The sequence below is a fragment of the Onychostruthus taczanowskii genome, unplaced genomic scaffold (assembly GCF_017590055.1).
Source record: "Onychostruthus taczanowskii isolate IOZ18803 unplaced genomic scaffold, ASM1759005v1 scaffold62, whole genome shotgun sequence".
NCBI lineage: Eukaryota > Metazoa > Chordata > Aves > Passeriformes > Passeridae > Onychostruthus > Onychostruthus taczanowskii.
In genome coordinates, this window is record NW_024503901.1 from 1,319,682 (window position 1) to 1,342,564 (window position 22,883).

Here is a 22,883-nt window from a genome sequence, read left to right on the forward strand (position 1 = left end):
AAAAAAAAAAAAAAAACACAAAACAAAACAAAAAAAAAACACAAAACCAAAAACCCTAAAAAAAACCCCCACCAAATCCGACAAAAAAACAAATCCCCAACATACAGCATAATCTTTCTTTTTCCTTTGCTGCCCTACAGAATTCATTTTTTAAACAAAACTCCAATAATTTATCTACCCTGCATGTTGTATGTAGGATTGCCACTAAAAAGAACCTGGGACATTTTTCCTTCTTATCTGCAATGTAGCTCATATCAGCCAAGCTGTCACAAGACAGTACTTGATATAAACAAGAGATTGCAAAGACATCTCAGTAATCAATATTAGGATGGCTACAGTATGGAAGCCCCAACCACTGCATATCATTTGTCTCAGCATCTATTTCTATGACCAAATGAAGCATTAATTCAAATCATAAATCTATGGTGATTTAAATCTGGGAATGAGCACCTGCCTGCTTTAATGATTTATTTTGTACATTTCAGTAAGCAGGAGATTTGTCCATATGAACTGACAGGTCACCTTCAGATGCCAGTAGCAGACTGTTTATCACCATGCAGACTAGCATCTCATCTTAGCAAGTAAATATTAAACTAAAAGAATCCAATTGATTGTGGATGGGGGAGAAAGGCGTTGCAGCCATATATTTTACTCAGTGTGCTAATACCTCACTCTGATTCCTCTGTAATTTCTTTTTTTTTTTTTCCCCTTCTAAAATGATAATTTTGGTGGGAGGATGCAAGCTCAAGGTTACCAGCAAAACAAGAGAGATATAAAATAATTACTTATTAGTATCATTGGCTTCCTTTAACTCCCTTCATTCACTAACCTTTTGGCCATTGCTTCAAAGGACCAAGTTAATAAATTTGTGTAGTGCTCTATATAATTATACAATGTTTGACTACAAGAATTACTTCTGTAATTCAAATTAAGCATTTGATTAAAACCAAAAAGCAAAACAATTCGGAAGTAAACCTGACATGTCAATACAATAAGATAAATAAACTGAGGGCCCTTATTTCATTTATCCACCTTTATGCAGGCATTGGAGCACAGGATGGTAAATCCACGCCCACCATAATTCCTGCTACATATGGGCTAGGATGAATCAGTTAAGCTTTTAGCCTGGCTGGATCATTTGTTCCTTTTCAGTTTGGTCAGGCACATAAGCTAATTTAAAATGTAAACTAAAAGCAGGTTGTTTTCTTTTGTTTTATTCTTTCCTCCTGACAACATCCAGTAATGTAATATTTCATATTCTTCCCTAGCAAGCTATAATTTAAAACATTAATGGTATATGGACTTGATAACATTTATTTCAAAATGCATAAATAAACTCCTGAAAAAAACGCAGGAGAAGAAAGTGTACGTGCCTACTACAAGCAACACCTTTGAAATATGAGTTCTTGTCAAGATAATACAGTGTGCTAATTTTCAAAAATGCAACTAATAAACAAAGAACTTAACTCTTCATGAACCTAATAATACCCTGACATTAACAGCAGTAGGAGTCACTTCTCTGATTCCATATGCATGACCAACACTGGACACTAGACAGGATTCACTATATAAAAAAAAAAAAACCAAACAAAAGAAAATTGCTCTTGAGAAATCCTCTGTATGAAGGGTGCAGCTCAAGACAAGATGTACAGACAAGAAAGCTGTATTTTCAGAGCCATTCCTCATGGAATGGAGACAACTGGAAGGCTATTACTCTACTCAGAAGAGCCATTTTTTTCTGAACAAAATTAACGCAATTCTTCATTCAGTTAAATTGGGAAATTAACTGAAGCTAACAAGTAAGTTAAGGGGCTGAGAGGAAATTTTGACAATGACAATAAATAATCTTGCTTCACTAAGTTTGCCCTACTAAAATAGCTAGAATGTATTTTCTTAAATAGGGAAAATGATTAGGCTGTCTAAGGGCATATTAGTTATCTAAATTTTGCCTAAAATAAGAATTTCAAAATAGATATTTTTCTTTTTTATTCAGAGGAAGTTCAGATCCACTTCACTTCCACTTCAGATCCACTCTTCTACAAATACTCTGTGTGGTTTAGATGCTGATTACCTGTTAACTTTTCCATCCCCATGGATGCACATGTGGTTTAAAACTAGAACTGCCAAGCAGAATAGCAGCTCCACAAATCAGTATTTGAACTTTCTACTTCACATAATGGATTCATCTAAGCCTGAAAATCTAAATTGGCTTCTAGTTCTAGTACACACTCTTTATCTTCTCGGCTTGTATTTACCCTGTTCACCCTTTCCCATTACTTCACTGTTCTCCCAGTGTGCTAGAGGCCAACTGGTCCTTCCACTTCACTTGTACCTATCTCCTCCTCCCAGATTTCAAAGACACCTGCTCTCCACCCTCTCTTGCTTTCTCTCCAAGAGAACAATCTTTACACTTGTATTAGAGTAACTGCATATGTTGGTATCTCAGTAATGTAAGACTATTTTCTTCATCATCACAGAGGTATTTTAAAGCCTTTACTTAAAAGGAAAACAAAACCAATCATATAATCTCCTTATTCAGTAATGCATACATATTGTTGCTATTTACAGTAGTATGCACCCAAGTGAACCTGTACTTTGAACTGCAATTCATATTATTTCTAAATAATACCCTACTGATGCCTACTGAACTGTACAGAAAGACTGCTCACAAACATGTATTTATTTGTGTTAAGGCTAGTACTTACCCTCTAAGATTAATTCCAAACATATTTAGAAGATGAAAAACTGAAAAAAAAACCCTAGATAAAGGGCCAAAATAAAAACAAAAAGTCTATCTGAGGCCATTTGATTCCAGTATACACCAAGCTTCCCTGCAGTCTTCTGAACGTACCTCTTGTCATTGAATTTCTGTTGCTGAGTTAATACTGTCTCAACATGATAAAAGGATCCAATACAATGAAATGGCATAACAAAACATTTTACAGCAGACACACACAGATGATTAAAGATTTAATCAACAACAACAAAAGTTATCCTAGCTTTGAAGTATGCTTTAGCAAAACAAATTGTCCAAACAAATGAATAAAGTATACTGAAACAATTCTTTTGTGAAAAAGAACAGGAGTTGCTGATGGCTGCTTAAGAAATGGAAAAAAATGTTAACTACATTTTAAGAACGTGTTTATTAAAATAAAATATGATAGGAACTGTAGAGCATGGCAGAATTTATTGTGTATGTATGTTTTCCTTTTGTCACAGGGCACAAGAAAGTATGAAATATTTTGCTTTCAAGCTTGTGTTCTGAATTACCTAAAGTCAATACCCAGCACACTGAGCAGGAGACATTGTTAAATTTCACTTTGACACCATCATCTGTCACTCCACCTGTACTTTGAAAAATGAACTCTAAGCAATCAAACCACTTTCTTTCATGGAAAATATTAACTGCAGTCTGCAAAAGTAGCCTGCAAAGAAAAGAATGTTTTTGTAACAGTAACAACAACACTGAATGCTGGTGTAAAGGTTGGGTACAAAATAAAACTAAAAACATTAAGAAAAGGAAAACAAATATGCAACTTTTTACACCAAATCAAGGACTTCAGAAGGAAGTTCAGAAAGATTACCATTTTAATAAAATATCTCAGTATTATGGACATATAATAATGCTATGTCTGAAACTTACCAACACTTGAATTCAGATCTCCATTTTCAGAGTCTGCTCCATGCTGGTTATTATTTGCATGATAGTTGGACATAGCTTCCAATTTGATTTTTTTCACTTTCATTGCTTCTGCTATGGCAGCATTGGTGGCAGCTGCTGCTGCTGCAGCTGCTGCTGTCAGACCTGCAAAGTAGTATGAAAAAAATTTAATATTCATTATTCTATGAGTCTCCATTATTGTAGGGACTGTTATTATTCCTCCACGCTTGTTACATAAGAACAGAGAGTGCTGCAGAGTATTATTCCTCTTGTTGGTTTTGAAAACTATCAACTTTTTCAAGTAAAATGTTTCACATCGTATTTAGATAATTACTCCTATACATTCATCTAAACTTTAACTTGGTATCTAGTAAGTTCATTCATAATAAAATCACAACTAGATACAGCTACAAATACATGCAGTCAAAAACCTAATTTAGCTTCAAAATGGTGTCCTGAGTGTCTGACTATGAATAGGTAAATAACCATACTTAGGAAAAAAAATTCCCATTAGATCTTTAATTTTAGACATGCTAAAGAAAACAGAAATAACAGGTCTAGAATTTCTATTTATGAGTAACAGATTACAGAACTCAGACATTTCTCATTACATACATAACAGCAAGGAGATGTAGTTTTTCTAGGAAGCATTTCTAGAAAAAAATAATGCAGAACATTATTCTGCTCTCTCCAGTCTTGAAGGCATTAAAGTATTTATCAATGAGAAGAGGAAGTATTAACCCATTTAATACCAATCCCAAAGTCACCTACAGGCAACTCAAGTGCTCTTCCTACCAAACCAAGTTTTTGCCATCTAGCCATTTACAAGAATGTTCTACAAACCCAGGAAAATTTCCCTTTGTCAAGAGCAACTGGAGAACTAGTCCAGTTCTCCAGTTGCCTTCAAAACTCAAAATCAGATGCAGCCTTTAATCAATGTCACAAGAGTCAGTTTTTGCCCTCTTCCCTGAGGCAGGGTAATCCTCCCGTGCTCCCCAAGTCCTGCTGCTGCCCACCCAGATCCCCCTGCCCCAGCCTGAGCAGCAGCAGAGAGAAACCAGCGCCAAAACTTCACAAGAGCTGCCTCCCCCACACAACTGATGAAGGGGACAGAGATGGAAATGATAGAGAACTGAATCTAACAAATAAAAGAGAAGGCAATAAAGCGGGCAAGTTTAATGCATTGATGCACTCTCAGCCCTCGGCCTGTGATGCCACATGAAGAGAACAGACACGCAGTCATTTTGAATCAAGATTCTTGCCCTGAATGTGGAGAAGGCTTGAAAACCTCCATGTAATTAGTTTAAAGGTGCCTGCTTGTCTGATTTTCAGCTACTCTGAGAGGTGTGAAGTGTCCTACGGATCTCAAGAGAAACTAACTCCACAATTTACTATTCTAAGGCTGTTGTCTAGCATAGGAAGAGTGCAATTTAGGAAAGACCAAATAAGCAAATAATCCCAGGCCGTTGAGGTAAATATTGCTAGCACCATTGCTTCCCAGGGTCTCTTGTTGTCTCCTTTGACTCCTTGCATGGAAAACAAGTTCACTTTTGCCATGTTTTTGGCTAGTGATGGGGAGGGACAGAAGGCAAATTCCAGCAGGGAAAAAGCAGAAGGTGAGCAGACATCAGGAAATCTGTGAGGTGGCATAAGAGGTGCCTTTGAATATATTGTTGCTTGACTGAAGGTTGTTTTCCCTTATTGCTTTGCATGACCACATAAAGATTAGCAAACAGTTCCAGCCTCCTGACCCTCCTCACAGGCTGACTTCTAACACATCCAAGTGTAATGAGAATTACTGACCAAGTGATAATTACAGATCAATATTCTTTACAAAAGTGCTGTTTCAGGTAGAAGATGTACCAAAAACCAAAAATAAATGAGAAGATGAATAAATATGAGGGGTTACTTTTATTTTAGCTTCTGCTACTATCACAAAATGTGCATGTTCTGATCTTAATAAGGTATTGACAATAACATGGATTGCTTCCAATTATATTTTTACCTTAGAGGAAGGATATGAAGCCATACATTATACAAATTTGGTTACAGTCCCTAAATTTGGCCACAGAAAAAGGGATGGTGCACCTCTGAACTTTGGTTTGCATCCGGTGCTCATTAAACAACACAATAACCTATACTTCCTTCTTTAATGTATGTATACATCCCTGAAAAGTTAAACCTAGCGTTTTTAAAAAACAATTCTTTGGAGGAATATCCTGGTACATTATATTCAATGACTACAACAGCAGGCCCCAAATTTTCGGTTGTGACTACACTTTTAGACCAGCAGTTTTAAAGTGCTTCCAAATACTGGGGTAAATTACACACAAAGGAGATGCTGGACATAGGACTTGTGACCCCACCTGCAATTATTTTCTTTCATTGGAATAATGACCTGAATGCAGAACTCCTGAAATAAAAATTCTCTTTTGCTACAAAATTTGCAAAAAAAAAGAGTATGCTCTTTGGATGGGGACTGAGAAACTAAAATACAAATTGCTTAGTTCTGTAGTAAGATTTTTGCAAGAGAATGCTTGTGGCAAAAAATGATAATTTTAAACAGTAGAAATTACACTAATAATTTCATTCCTTCTCTTACACAATCACAGAAATTACTGAAATTATTAGTTTGCTATACAGCAATTAATGGAAACCATACAAATCTGAAATGCATGTCTCGTGTAAAAACTGGTGCAAGTAAGGAGGGAAATGGAAGGAATAAGGCTCAGAATTCTAGACTAATGGTGGTCCTTACAGCAATTCCAGTCTATAGCACAGTTTCTCCTTTACTGCTGTTTTTTCCTATCACTTGACTGTGATGATATAGCAAAGCAAGTGTCAAGGGAGGCACACAGCCAGTTATCAGAGCCACTTGCTTTATAATCACTGGTGCACTGTTGTGTACTGGGGTGTGGTACAACCCAGAACTTCAGCATAGGGCCCAACTTACCTTTCTTATCTCACTAGTATAGACAGGCAAATATATTATAAGCAAAATTTAATACACCACTATGTATCTCTATTTATATTTTAAAATACTAAGTTTTAAAGTCCCAGTATGGGTATATACCCAGGGAGACACTTGGGATTTTTAAAAAATTTGTTCTTTGAAAAAGCCTTTTGATGTAAACATTATTTAATATCAATTTACTCTTACAATAAGTAGCCAAGGAATTTCCAAGGTGCACACTTCTCTACACTACAGAAATGTTACCTTCAAAAATTAGATAACCGAATGTAACCTACAAAGTCAACTGAAATGAAAGAAATAAGGATCACACCAAACAGCCACATAGGGGGTTTTTTTGTTCTTTACAAATATTTATTTGAACAGTTAAAAAGTATTCAGGCCAAAATATTCAGTGGATTAAAGGCAATGGTAGTTGTCATTAATATTCTGAAATTGGTAAGTTGTTTATGTCTGGCATTCTTCCTGCTGATTATGCAGTGAGACAGGCAGCTTTATAAATATCTCATCACTCCATCGTCACACAAATTTCATCGACAGTGCTCATGCACAGCTATTAGCAATATGAATCTAACCATTACAAGAGGAATGAAAATCGAACATGTGGCATTAATACGCAGTCCTGGTTCCTAACCATCTGATAGGCAGATGGTGTAAAGCGGATTCTCCAGCTGAAATGAAGGGGCACATCATTTAAAACCTTGTTTGCATTCTAACTGATATCAGTGCCATATTGATATACATGATACATCATGGCAGTATTTGAACAATCTAGTTTGTTTCAGTCATAAATGTTTACAGCCTTGTTTTTTATCTTTAGAAGCATGTTCTGAGGAGCGTATTTTTAATTTATGAAACCTATTGTTTACTTCTGTTGAACCAGAAGATTAGCAAAGAGCAGGAATATTAAATTACCACAACCACAGCAGTATAACTAAGATGGATGAATAAAGTATGGTTTTTCAATATGTTTGTAAAGGAATTAAAAAATTAGCCTAGACATTTTATGCATTAAATACATTTATTCATTTAAACCTTACAGCTTTTTTCCCATGTGACATACTTAGAACTTTAATGCTTTATAAAGCCATTCATTTAAATCTCTTACTGCGTGCAATTAATCTTGTCCAACAATTTAATTCAAAAAGCAAAACATCAGAAAGTAAAGTTCGATTCAACCATCACGCTTCTGAAGTAATCTCCGTATTGCTGACAGTTCCTATAGACTCATCAGCAAAAGTCTGTTCAAGGTGTCTTGCAGGAGATGTATGAATTTGAATTACAGCTCAATTGAATGCTCGCCAAGCCTTAGTAGGAGCTCAGGAACAAGAAGCAGAACACCAAAAGAGAGCGCGAAGGATCCTTTCCTACTAAGACCTTCTCTCTTCTGTCACTAGATTACTTTGGCCTGTTGGGTGTGTTTGTAGCTGTTAATTATGTTAATAAAGTTGCAGCCTGCTGTCTCTGCCAAATATAATCATAAGCTTCCTCCTGCCAAGTCCTAGTCTAATTTACACCCGTGCAACTCTACTGAAGTCAGAATTTCGTGGGTGAGAATGAGACCAGAAGTATGCCCAGTATGTGTGGTCTCTAATGCTGAAAAATGAGTGAATGAAACAGAAAACAATGACAAAAAAACCCAGCATCTTCAGAAAACAGTCCTGTTTTAAAAGCAAAGTCCTCAAGAGAGCTGTCATATATCATGACAGGTTTTCGAAATGTATACGAATTACTGGTGGGCACTAAATCACATCCAGGGTTTCTGCTTTCCAACAAATAATATTGCCTGCCTGCCTTAAGAGAAAGCTCTTAAAACTTTCAGTTTTGATGGGGTGAGCAGCTTACAACACACACTATTTGTGAAGCAAATTAGAAAAGGACCTGTAAGTGGAACATACATTTTTTAATTGCATGCCTAAACTTCATCCTGGGACAAATTACAGAACTATTCAAATAATTGATCTTCATTCACTTTTAACTTCTTTCACATAATTATGGTTAAGAATAATAACAGTCCCTAATAGTCATTGCGATAATTTCCATAATGCAACAATTAGCTTCCTTTATATTTTATTTTATATATGTCTATATATATGTCTATATATATCTATATGTATATATATATATATTTATGTCTACTTACAAAATTCAGTAACATACATATTTATACAAGCTCCTTCTTTAGGACTTTTACAACATTTTCAAGAAACCTTATATTTGTCATCACAGAACAGGCAGAAAACCAAAATACAACTGTCAGCAGTGTGTTACATTTAATTTCATTTATTTGCTGGAAAGTTCATTCTGCAGAAACACTTCACTCACTGCATGGGAGAAGTTCCAAATCTCATCTCAATTCAGCAAGAACTCCTTTCATTATTTCAAATTAATGTTTAATCCTTTTACTTCTAGTTTGTTTCAATGGTACTGACTTGAAAAAAAAATCAAGCCCTTTCTTGATTTAATATCAGATTTCATATTGTGGTTCTTACTTTCACAAAATTCCTACTAAAAGCTGAAAAAAAATCTGCCTCAGAAGGAAAGGCAGGGTTACCTCCTAGGACCTGACCCCGATCACTGTAGCTTACTGCACTGGTTTCATGAGTTTCAGCAGTTCAGGTACAAGTTTTTGGTAGCTTATTACATTGCTGCCTAGTTATTTCAAATGAAACAGGATCCTAACCTTACTCTCTGATCTAATGGGTGTTTTATATAGTGTGATACATAAAACAAGAAGGGGAAAGCAATCTGCAGGAGGACAGAGGTCTGATTACATAGACTGGATTGCAGAAAGGAGAACTTCACCATAATGTTCTGCTAAAATATACTGACTTTCACTAAAAGAATTCTTTATGTATAATGTATGCCTAGAATCTCACAGTTATCCAGAAACCTTATCTCTGCTAAGCTGTCTGGATTGTTCCAACATAACAAGCTTGGTATACCCTAAAAATTCCATTACATGTTATTTTGGAATAAACAAAAAAATTCTTGTCTGGTCCCCACAGCTATATTTTCATGATCAACTAGAGTGGTTCAGCATAAACTGCTCATCTAGATAATTTTTTAGCATCTCTTAAATGCCTATTATTAAAGGTATCATATTAATGAAAAAAATAAAAAAACCCTGTACTTTAAATATTGCTAAGAAGGAGTACTTAGAAAAAATAATCCATGGTTTAGACTGGTGCAATTAAACTGAAACTGACAGTCTTGAACTGGGAGAAAACCAGTATATGTGAAGCTCAAACCATCTGTTGTTCATCAGTCTAATCAGACCTTTTTCCTGTAACTACTCCTAACTTGTAATATGAATTTTGAGGCCTGAGTATAGCATTTAAGATGAACAAGCAAAAGAGTTAAACTTCCACAGCAATTGTTTGAACCTAAAAATCTTTTTCATTAAGATGTGCCTCCACAATTAATAACACAGTTGCAGAAATAAAACATTGATGTGGAAAGCAGCAGTGTCTTTTTATTTTATTAAAACTGCATTTTTAAATTAGCAGGTTGAACAATGCTTCAAAAAACATGTCAATGGAATTATTTTATCACTAATATTTGCCATTTATGGAATTGATTGACTTACATTTTGTGACGTTATTCTTTCTAGTGGATATATATATTCCTTTGTACTGAAGAGTAAAGTGAAATCACAAAGTGCATTTCAAATACCACAACAAATTACTAACTGTTACAGCTTCATGGGGCTTTGTAATCTGTGAATTTATTATTGGTTTGGTGCAATTGTGACAGAATTAAACAATGTATGTTACATAACTGCCTGGCTATACTGCAGTTTTCAGCAACAATTTAAAATCCTACTGGAATGCACACAGCCACAATACAATACAATTAAGAGAGAACATTCTTTCTTAAACAACAGTCATCTTTTCAAAAGCAATAGATTCTCAGTTCTCATTCACTCTGTTGCATTATTCATTTCATGTGCAACCTCATGCTGGACCATAAATTGTTACTTTATCTAATCAAAGGCGACTTAACTCCACAGAAGGTCAAAGGTTTAATTTTGTGAAGTATTATCTTACGCTATGAGTTTAACGGAAAAATAGAAGAAGAAAAACAGCCAAGAAACTGGTAATAAATGAACCTTTATTGCCTCAGGCACTGGCCTAGTTAATAAACTTTCATTGAAGGTTTCTTTCAACTGTTATGGACAATGAGGTAAAAAAAATCTTAAATTACAGCCATGTGTGACTTTTAAAGCAGGCATTCTTTTTTATCTCAACCTTCCCAGCTTAGGAAAAAGACAAAGAGATTGTCTTCAATTTCTTAACCAAAAATGTATGCTTCTAAACAGATGAAAAAGTGCAGATCAAGCCTTTTAAAAGCAGAGGTCAGCTTTGAACAATATAAAAAAATACTTTTCCTTAAGTGCCAAATCCTGATCCACAATCTCTTTAACCGAATACCATGCAGTCCCACCAAAATAAAAAAAAAATAAAAAAGAAAAGATATGTGGGAAAGCAAAACATATATATACTGGCAATATATTATGCTAACAATGATGGTTGGTTCCTGAAAGACTTTCTGTTTTACATTTGCATTGCTAGAGTGCAATAATTGCTCTTCTTTAATAGAATGACTTATTATGGGAATAACTTCCCTGCACTTTTTACAAATAGAAGTTCTTTTCTTCTTTTCATATGTATTATCTCATGTTCTCACAATACTATTCTTGCTGTTAGGAGAAATTAAAAGGTTTAACATAATGACAGTTACTGGTGGTTATTGGTGCTCTGTGAATTTTCTTCATTTAATGTTCTTAGATTTTACTAACTACAATGTCTTTTATTGACATACTCTTTGGGACCAGTTTAGGAAGTGTATTACAGTTGATGTGATACAGTCAAAAACAATAAGAAGACCAGTAGTATTTAAAAAACCCTAACTTAAGTCTAAATTATAACTAGATGGACACAACTAATTGTAACAGTGCTATAATTCAAAAATACTGAAAAGACGTGTTCATGCCTGTAACAGTAGTGATGTAGCTAAAGACTCATAATCTTTCAACCAGCAGGAGCTTTTGTAGTTTTTTTATAAACCTAATCCACAGCTTGACACAGATCCTGGGGTAATGGCACACAGTTCTTTGATTAAACTAATATCTAAACACTGCTGAGGCAGTCTGATGGCCCTGTGCCCTACAACATCCGAACTCAGCCCTGCAAACAGAACCGCCAAATTCTTTCCCACAGACCCACTGTAGTCCACGTGCCTAACCATGTGAGTGAAATTTAACTTACCCATGTGCATAAGTATTCGTGGCACTAGAACAAAATGAGATTTTAGCTGTGGACCACAATGGTGCAAGTTTAGCTTTGACAGCCTTCTGGTGGAATGGATGCACTCCCAGAGGGACCTGTTCTCTGCAGAGTCCACACACTGAAGAAATAGCCCACTAATATTTAGGTGACGTGTTATCAAAGCCTTTGTGGGCTTTATGGCTTTGGTCCTCAAGCAACACTCTGCCCAAAGAAAGAAAGACTTCATTCTCACTTCCGGTGCACAAGAATAGTCAGCTACAGACTGATTTCAGGCTCCTGACAACCTCAGGAAGTGAAAACAGCATTATTCCTAGTTATGGAAAGAGAAGGCAAGGAATTCAGGGCTTTAGCTAAGATGAAATATCACAGCTGATGATTAGAGCAGTGGACCTTCAGTAAATGTCTAAAATATAAACTACTACCTCAAGATACTTTAAATAAAGTTTCCATTGGTTTATTCTTTAATAGAGTTAAAATATATTACACATATTAAAAAAAACTAAAATGTCTTTAAAGAACAATTTTGGTTCTGTTGTCATATTTAGCTTTAAAGTAGAGATTGTTTTGAATCCTCTTGCACCTAAAAAGAAACTTTTATAATAAAATATATATTAACAAATTCTATAACTGTTTTCTGATTGTCTCTCCCTATTTGCAGTGTGCAAAGCAGGTTGTGCCAAGCATTACAAAGACAGAAGTCAATATAACAGTGGGAAAAAGTCCCAGAAATCCAATGGCTATTTCAAGACATATGTACCCTTGTTTTAACACAGCAAGTTGAGTAAGAGAATTTTCACATTTCTCAATGTAAAGAATTCACCTGTAAGGGTCAGGAGAGTCCTCTCTCCTTCTTCACTCTTTTATTCACTAGAAGTGTTGTAACTTCAAGAGCTGCACTGTGGCTTTGGGGCTCTTTTTTTTTTTTTTCTCTTTTTCTTTTTCTTTTCTTTTTTAAGTTTCGTCGTTCAAATTATGCATTACTCTGTGCCAGAGGCAAGGCATGGGGCTAAATGTACTGTTACAGCACAGTGATAGCAGAGTTTGTACTGCGATGCAGAACTGTGATACTGTACAAAGCAGCTGTGATAATGACTCACAGGTAACACTGCGTAGTCCTTTTTTCAGATGAAAAGGCAGTCAATTGTCACAGACAGTCCTCTCTCACCTTTATGCTCTACTTGTTGCGCAAGGTAACAGAACACTAAATCCCACAGGAGCACCCTGGGCGCTGACTACATGAATGTCTTTGGGTGGCATGCCACATTTGAAGACAAAGTATCTCTTTCCAATACAAACTATGGCACAATAGGGGCACGATGTGCACTTGTGCTGTGCCCCAGCAAAAGCATGGACCTTCATCAAAGCATGGATATTAGGTCAAATTTATTCACTGAAAGAGTGGTTGAGCACTGGGACAGGCTCTCCAGGCAAATGGTGGAGTCATCATCCCTGGAAGTGTTCAAAAAGTGAGCAGATGTGGCACTTTTTGATACAGTTTAGTGGGCACGGTGGTGTTTGTCAAAATTTGGACTTGATGATCTTGGAGGTTTTCACCAAACGTAGCAGTTCAATTTTTTTTTTTTTTTTTTTTTATTCTAAGGCCAAATTATCACCCCAAACCAAGGGCGTTCTTTCACACCCAGAGTGTTCAGTGAATACTGAACATCATTCAACAAAATACTTTTTTTTTGTACCTCAGAATTGTCTGCTACACAAAAAGTAAACACCTGAAGATGTTACTGATATTAAAAGGAAAGTGTGATATAAATAATAGATACATTATTACTGTACTTCATTGTAATACAAAAACAAACATGAAGTAGCTTTTCTGCAGTTCCTACCACATTGTTATAATTGCAGTTCTATATTATGAAGACCTGCAGACGTTTATAAATTCAGATTTACATACAGGATCATATGTATTGCTTCCAAAAGGCATATTCTATGAAGCCAACAACTGACTGGTACCACTGTCTAACACATTATGAATAAATATTAAAATATCACTAAATAAGCAAGCGTAAGAGAGCCCAAACACTCTCTTTGGCAGAAATCTGAGAAATCCTCAGGATATATTCATTGCTAGAAATAATTTATTAAATAAAAAGCTTTATGTTACTATGATCCTCTCAACTTGGTAGTGTCCACAAAAAGACAAAATATGATGACAAGTTATTTCACAGATTCCACATTTTGTGGGGACAACAACCTTATAATTTGCAGCAGACAATTTAATTATCTTTTCTTCATCCATTAACTAACAGTATATCAACAGATTTGGATTTTCACAAATCTATCTATTACTGGAAATCACTTTTCTCCACCTTCTCAACACTCGCACAAGTGCAAAATGGGACGTGTGCTTTCCAATTTCTCCCCCTCTAGTTATGACCTTCTTTCTGACCATTGCTAAATTCCAAGGTTTTGACTTATCTGACATTCAGATTGTCAAGATGGACTGCACATTTAACAGAGAGTGAATAATAGAAATAACTGGCAAAAATTTAATTAGTATCTGTATAATAACTCAACTATTTTTTCCCAGCTACAAGTAATCTAACTTTAATCAAATACAAGATGCAACCTCCATACATAACAATGAAAGTATCAACATTCCAAATGAATTTATTTTTCAACCAAAAAAATACATAGCGTGTAGAGTGCACATGTATTTCTTTTGTATTTTCTAGATATTACTGGTCTTCAACATAATGACTTCTAGACTAAAATTTATAGTACGAATAATTTTTAAAAAAGTGGAACAGGATCACTGCTGTTACTCTATCTTAGAACATCACTCTAGCAATTTGACACTAATGTTGACTTGCAGTCACTTTGGAAGACATACAAAAAACTAATAAGACTGCAAGTATAAAACATTGATTATAATCAATATTTGCCACTGTATAGCCCAAAGAACCAGTGGATATTTCCCAAAGTGAAGAATAAATTAGCTCTGAAAACATGTCTATGGTATGCGTAACATTCACAGGAATGAAGATGACTGGATTTGGTGCAATTTCATATATTAAATTGCTGATTGTCTTTAAAACTGAATTCTTAATCACTACTTAAGACACGTTAAAACACAGGAATTGCTTTTGAAAGGAGGCAGACCTATTGTTAGATTTAATTCTGTGATGTACTAACAGCTCATAACATGAAGATTTTTTTTTTTTCTGCCAGTGCCTTAAGAAGTTTATGAGACATTTCTAGAAGTCTCTGTTTGCTCTGTTCTCTAATTGGTTGTATTAGTCACATGCTGTATTTCTTTGCCAGACTTGAAAAAGAGTAATTCCTCCATCTATTGAAACAGATTTCTATGGCGATAACAGGCCACAGGAGGATTGTATTTCATCTAAGCTGCATACTAACCATATTTATAGGTGTGTGTGTGTATTTATATGTGTGTGTTGTACAGTGAGGTTTCATGTAATAAAGGCAGATGAATCAACACAATCCTGTCCTTCCAGTAACAATATTTAATAAGGATGGCACATCCTCTACAGAGACCTTCATATATGCACCAGGTGGTACCACGATCAAATCTCTGTGTGTAAATGCAGTTGTATTTACATTTTTCTTTCTTTGCTGTTGACATCCTGCCCTTCTCAACTACAGTTAAAAAGAGGCAATATGGTGTTGTCTCAATTGATCATGTTTTTGAAGAAAAATATTTACAAGTAGGTTTTTCCATTCTCATGGTTTTTTCTAAGAAAGCTTACATTGCAGGAAAACTTCCATGAATATTAGTAAATGTTCCACTTTCACTGGAAACTACTACTATTCAAGCATAAGTGATTGATATTCCTCATATCAAAGAGCATGAAATATAAAATTAGTTATAAAATGGCTTCAGTGCGTGAAAAAAAGATTGCCTCCTACAATGTTGATGATATACAGGAATTTTGGATGGATTCATATTTCCAATCTCCTAAATGAATAGTTGACATTTCTCACCAAACTAAGAGATTGCCAGAAATCCAATTGAATCCTGAGCTGCATCAAATGAAGCATGGCCAGAAGGCTGAGGGAAGTGACTCCCCGCTCCTACTGGGTTCTTGTGAGAGCCCCGCTGGAGCACTGTGTTCAGCTGGGCCCACAACAGAAGCAGGACATGGACCTGCTGGACCGAGTCTAGAGAGAGGCCATGAAGACAATCAGAGAGCTGGAGCACCTCTCCTATGAAGACAGGCTGAGTGAGTTGGAGTTGTTCAGCCTGGAGAAGATTCCGGGGAGACCTCGCAGCACCTTCCAGTAACTAAAGGGGTTACAAGAAAGCTGGAGAGGGACTTTTTGCAAGGGCATGTAGTGATAGGACAGGGGCTAATGGCATTAAGCTAAAGAGGGTAGGCTTAAATTAGGTATTAGGAAGAAATTCTAAACTGTGAGGGTGATGGAACAGATTGTCCAGAGAAGCTGTGGATGTCCCATCCCTGGAAGTGCTCAGGGCCAGGATGCATGGGGCTCTGAACAACCTGGTCTAGTGGGAAGTGTCCCTGCCCATGGCAGAGGGGTTGAAGCAAGGATCTCTAAGGTCTGCTTCAACACAAGCTCTTTTCTGATTCTATGAAATGTCAATTTTTTCAAGATGATCAAATAATTTTTACATCCAATTGCATCATTAGTTTGCCTTAATCTTAGAGTTTTTAATAAAAGAGATATTTTAATGAACATTTTTACTTCAAGCTACCATATAAACAAAAAAAAAAAAAAAAAAAAACAACTTTAGTCCATTTCAAAGCTCCTACCTTTGTGCCGTGTCTCCACTAATCAGTCTTCCACTAACAGAGTGTTTCACACAAGTATTTACAGAAACAATTATATCTACAGAATGCCATTAACACAGTGCACTCATCTTGTATTAACTTTCTTTTTCTCATCCTATATGTTAATATAAAATGCCCAGATGCAAATTACGGAAGATATTTTATCAAAGAATAAGATTGTGCTTTTTGACAGATTACATGGACAGTTATTTTGGCAGCTTTAGAAATGCCCCTAGGTCAGTTGCTTGGTTAGACTGCTGATGGCCTGAGTCTCCTGTTTGTCATTTTCTTATAATTTATCTTCAGTTAGTAGCAAATTAGATCCAAAAAGATCATAACCCCACACCTACAAGACCTATGCTTAACCACAAGTGCCAGCATACCTTCTAAAGAAATCCTTAGGTAGTAGCAAGAAGAATCTGAAGAGACACTGAAAGAAACTATCTGAATAATATCCGAATGTCTTTGTTCACCCTTTTAGTTAAAAATGCCACCAGAAGAAGAAATTAGAGGCCCTTGAGTTTTAATTCTGAGATGACCAGAAAGTATCAGATGTCATCTACATTTTAATTTTATTCCTTTACCCGTTAAACGGAGATAACACTTCCTTACTTTACACAAGGATTATCAACACAAATCAGTCAAGAGTTGTACAAAGCTTTAAAAACAAAGTTCCAAGCATGCATTAATTTTGTTTTCAGCCCTTGTTCCAAATGTATAAAGTCAAACAAAGTCCATAAATTCAAGCTAGATTTGCCTAAGAAGTGAGGGCAGCAGTTCAGTGCAAAGTGTACATGGATAAAATCCACAAAGGAACTATGAAGATGAAACTTTGTTTTCAATTTTACCACACACCTTAAAAGGTCCCAAACTTTTGAGCCTGGGAGACACTAAGAAAGAATTGGAAATCAAAATTTTATTAATTGAGCTGTGGTGTTTTTCTTGAAACCATCAAATTAACAGATACAAGTTTTTTACCAACTTGAATTTCAAGTCAATTTCATGGTCAATTCAAACTCTGAAGCAGGGAGGGAATAAGATCAATAGCTTAGCACTTAAAAACAAATCAAAACACTTTTCAATTTCTGATGATCTGTCAAAAATTCTTAATTCCATGAAAGCTATCTAAGGCTTTATTAAAATGAAGTTTAAAAAAAATCTTCGTCCTTCTCTTGTTACCTGAACTAGTTAAGTGTTAAATGTGCTCTTCCTAAATCACTGACAATCACAAGAGGGAATATAATGATTTTACCTTATGTTTGTAAAATGTGACTAGTTATTTTTTGTTGACTGTAAAGGAAGTTGTATTCTGAAAAACAGGATATTGAGGATTAAAAAATACACTTCTAATCTAATTGTGACGTAAAGCTGTCAGATTTTTTTTTAATGGTCTGAAAAGAAAAAGTTACAATATGATTATCTAATAATCTTTCCATCCTTTACAGACAAGAAAAAATAGGTATATTTAAGAACTATTACATCAGGTTACCTGTTCAAGGATACAGCAGAATAATGCTTAATTCTTTATCATGACGTTAATTTTGAATTGAGAACTTCATAAAAGCACATTCTCAACTTTGTTTCTAATCCAAAAGTGTACATACACAAAGGAGAAAATCAATGGTTGTTTTCAACAGGGAAGTAATAACACTGGGGGAAATTCTCATGCAAAGGTCCATCTAGCATAAATTAATGAATTAAAGCCTGGTGTGGTCAACAGCCTCTTCAGCTGATGATGCATTTTTCCAGCTACATTGGATCAGTGAAACCTGGCATAGACTTTGCTGCTCTAAAACAGCTTCGCCTATAATATCTGACAACTATAAAAACTTTGCAATTAAGTCTAAGCCGAAACTGTGTTATTTTATTTGTTCAAATGAATTGTTCCAACAAGGTCACACACTGCACGCCACCAAAAGAGTATCTTCTTTGACACACTACTGCCCAATTGAAATACGCAGGTAACTTCTCATTGTCTCACAACTTCATTCAAAGCCAAACACAGACTTTAGGGCAGGTTCAACTACTGCTTTAAAGCAGAGTTTATTCAATATAGAACAATTTCTATTTCAAATTGTTATGGTATGGCTACAAGAAGCAATTAAAATTCAATATATTAGTTCTAGTTTCCAGGGTATCATCCGTAGATATGTTTTGGAACCCTGAACAAATAAATATCATTAAACAGCACACACTATCCTCAACAGCCTTAGAGAAGAAAGAAATGATGATTACTTTTGTGGGTCACGGTTGGCAAATACCAGCAGTTTTGCCTGGGGTAAGTGGCAAGGTGAAGCCATGAACTGTGGCTGCAGTCCTCTAATTCCTAAAATATGAAACATTTTGTATGCACCTAATCTGCCAAATATAAACTCTGCGAGATTTCCCGGGGTTTTTTGTGATCTTTTTTAAAATAATATACTATATACCTATGAACAATGTGTTTTTTAAAACCAATGTAATATATATCTTGAAGTTTTATTACATGCTGTTTCTGTTCTGTACTAATTGTACCCTATCTTAGGCATTTTAAGGAGTATCTCCTTTATTTTTTGTCGTAATTATTTTCACCTCCATTCTTAACTATTAAATAGATGGATATGGGGAAAAGAAATCAAAAGAAAAATGAGAAATGTATTTTGCAAATATCACTATATTTTTACTAATATTCAAACTTCATTTTCAGCAAACTTGCTATTTTAAAGCAAACTGTCTAAAAGGTTGGTTGCTTTTTTTTTTTTTATTTCCTACTGGATTATATTTTTTAAAAAATTAGCCTACCAGATAGGCTAATTCTAATAGTAAATATTTACCCTGCATCTTTATGTTAAGTTACATGGTATGCCCCTGAGTAGCTTTAGAAATTAATACAAAGCCAACACAGTAGAGAGAGATATTTGAAGTCCAGAAGCTGCTGACATTGGGCATTAGACCATAAGTAGGTCAGAATAAACACTTAACATTCAAATTTAAATATAATATTGTGTAATACAAGAAGATCTATAGAGCCATAATGTCTGAATATATTAGGTATGATGATAATGCTTCTATTGATTTCAGTCTGTTAAAATAATGAAACTGGATTACACAAATCAATTCTTGGAATACAACAAAAAAGCATATATTATTTGCTGTGCAAATTCAAAGTAGGCTTTTCAAGAGAGATTGACTGTAACTATTTTAGACTTTAACTAAAAACAAGTGTTAATTTCCCCAACATCACCTAAAAAACCGGCTCATAGTAGTCTTTTTGTTATCTTATGGTTGACAAGCTTAACAGTCTTTTAACCATCTAACAAACAGCTTTCTCCTTGTGATCAATTATTTAAGCCTCTCGCTCTTACATCATTGCTTCTGCAAGGAGAGGAGGTGTTTCAATAGGAGGATCTACCATTAAAGACAATTAACAGGCACTCCGTTTCCTTTAGCAGAGGGAAGACACTCACGAAATGCTGTAAAACATTCAAGAATGGAGTTTCTGGTGATGTCTTCACAGTTATGCAGAACTAAATATTTCATAACTTCTCAAAGTCTAACAAAAAAGAAGGCATTGGCTTTTCAGGCTGTCAGGAATGATGTTTTGTTTTCCAACAAAGTGCTCAGTATATGCTGAATTATTTCTACTCCAGATGGGAATCAAACTGTACTCTTGAAATTACCCTTCTATAAAACATTGAAAAGATTATGTTTGTCCAATATCACTATTACGGCAACTAAACAAAAATTAAGACTAAGGCGTTTTTGAGAATGTATGTTACGAACATGAGTGGTGATCCAGCACATGGAATATGATAAATCTGCAAAGCACAAAGCATGCATTCAAACCTGAAGTGTGAAGCAAACAGGAATTTGCATTGTGAATGCAATAAAAACTGTAAATCAGTTCCTTAAAAGCAGAACAGTCTGAGTTAAGGGCTGCAGGCATCACAGCCTAACAGGGTGTGCAGAATACTACAGATTTCCATCCTGGCATAGCAAGTTAAAGATCTGCGATGGAGAGTCACACTCCTCTGTTGTTACCAGGAGGTAATTATACAACAGTATTTCTAATGATGGAGTCCCAAAGCAATGCTTCTCCTCTTCCCAGTGGAAAATATCTTTTGAAGCAAAGAGTGGCTGTGGGATTCAAGAGGAGGGAAAACACATACCATAAAATATAATTAAAAATTGTGGAGGCTGCCTATGACAAGAATAACCATAAAAAACAGATACAAACCAGCTGGCTGTTAACAACTCCTGAGTTATAAAAATCTTAACCTGCTGTAAAGCACTCAATTCGATTTACATAACCACAGAGCTGACATTCCTTTTAGGCTCCTCTGCTGGGGATTATTTTGACATGTTTTAAGGCAGCATAAAAAGCAACTGTGAAAGGAAGACATGTATCATCTTACATAAAAATTCATTCTCGCCTTAAGATTGGACTTACATGCTTTAATCCCAGCATCTTTACTGAAACTGGAAAATATCTTCAATGGCTACTGGTGATTCAATTTCATAACATTATCCCTTTGATGCTCATATTTTTTATAAAGTTGATAGTGTATGTATACAAACAAACAAACAGAAAAAAAATCTATACAGTCACAGAAGCTTAAGTTTTGCTAGTACTCCACAAAATATCAACTGCACTAGAATCCACTACAGAGCACAGCATATCTAGTCTTAGATAGATTATGTTGCTTAAGATTGCAACTGGCCTTTGCTGAACAAGAAAAGCATTTCTTAGGAATGTAATGATGCAGACAGCATTTTACACAACTAACACAGCTTGCTGTAGGGAATTAAAATAAACAAAATAAAATAAAATCAATCTTACACTGAGTGAAGTTTTGATGTATAAGTGCTGGCAGCTTACATTGCCCAGAGCACAGAACGAGTTTTGCCATTTGATAATTTGCTTGATTCACTGTGCTGCCTCATGCAGGGCATTTTATGCCTGATTTATGTTTAATCGAGTCACCTGCTTAATGTTAAGGAGGGTCACAGTTAGATAGAAGGGTTACGACCATATAAGGCTTTCAACATCTTCCAGTTTGACATAAGAAATGGGTGTAAGTGTTAGAGGTCAACCTTTTTCTTTTATTTTGATTTAATGTTCTCCATGGAATATTGCATAAAACATTAATGCACCACAAAACCAATTTGATTCCCTTTTGAAATGCAGTAGGCAAATAAGGATTTAGGGACTCAAAGCACAGACAAAATAAAATAAAAGCCATCTACAGTCTAAATTATCATGTGTTTGTGAGGGGTTTTTACGGCTTATAAGGTACATCCTTACTCATACAAAAATGAATATAAGTTCTCCCTTTAATAGATAAGCAATCAAATTTATTCTGGTGTCTCAGAAAAATAAAGACTTTAAAGACAAAAGGACCATAAACTTTTAATATAACTGAGGTGTCCTGGTTCACTGTTCAGGTTAGATGTTCATGCTTTTAAAAATGTAACTGGATATTAGAATTATCAGCATTTTCTTTGCAATAATGATATGAGAAATTACATGCATATTTAATAAATAAAATAAGACAGGGAAAACTACTACTGACTAGAGAGCTTAGACAAATCTGACCTTTCTCTCAGTGTTTCAACATGATGAAAGTATTGCAGGACATTATGAATTTTGAGATTAAAATTCTCCCATATATAACTGAAAAAAAATAGACATGGCACCAAATAAGGTATTTAAAGATGTACTTTTAATGAGGAACTATTACAGTTAGGAAGTGCAGATGGAATTCAGCACTTACCAGTTTGGAGAGATTTATCAGTCTTTTAAGTGCACTAAAGTATGTACATGTTACGCTATGAACATAACTACCAGAAGCCAGTAACAGACACAATTCACAGTGAATTCAGAGCTATATCAGAAGTTTCAGTCCTTGGCTAAAATGTGATTTATTTGCCTGCTAAATTGCGTGTGTGTGATACACAATTTCTTGTGTGAATGAAAAGAATAAATATTTCCCTATTTCTTTTTATTACTATACCCAGAATACACTAAGCTTCGTCAATTACTTTAAAACATACCAAAAATTTCCAAAGACTCATTTAACAGACAATGAACAGACACAATTTTGCACCCACATATTTAAAATAATTTACCTACATCGACAGCTTCACCCAGCTAATTTTAAATTAACTTTCTAAAATTTAATCATTCAGACCAAACTCTTCGTCTAGGTTGC

General features: G+C 35.1%; 1 protein-coding gene across 6 annotated transcripts in view; it reads right to left on the bottom strand.

The window, feature by feature from the left end:
- DACH1 (dachshund family transcription factor 1) overlaps window positions 1–22,883 on the bottom strand; it is a 354,259-nt gene that overhangs the window by 165,090 nt on the left and 166,286 nt on the right. For all 6 annotated transcript variants that reach the window (XM_041419933.1, XM_041419934.1, XM_041419936.1 and 3 more), the window contains exon 3: window positions 3,644–3,805. In XM_041419933.1, the coding sequence (XP_041275867.1) occupies window positions 3,644–3,805 (162 nt within the window). The remainder of the gene's footprint in view (window positions 1–3,643; window positions 3,806–22,883) is intronic.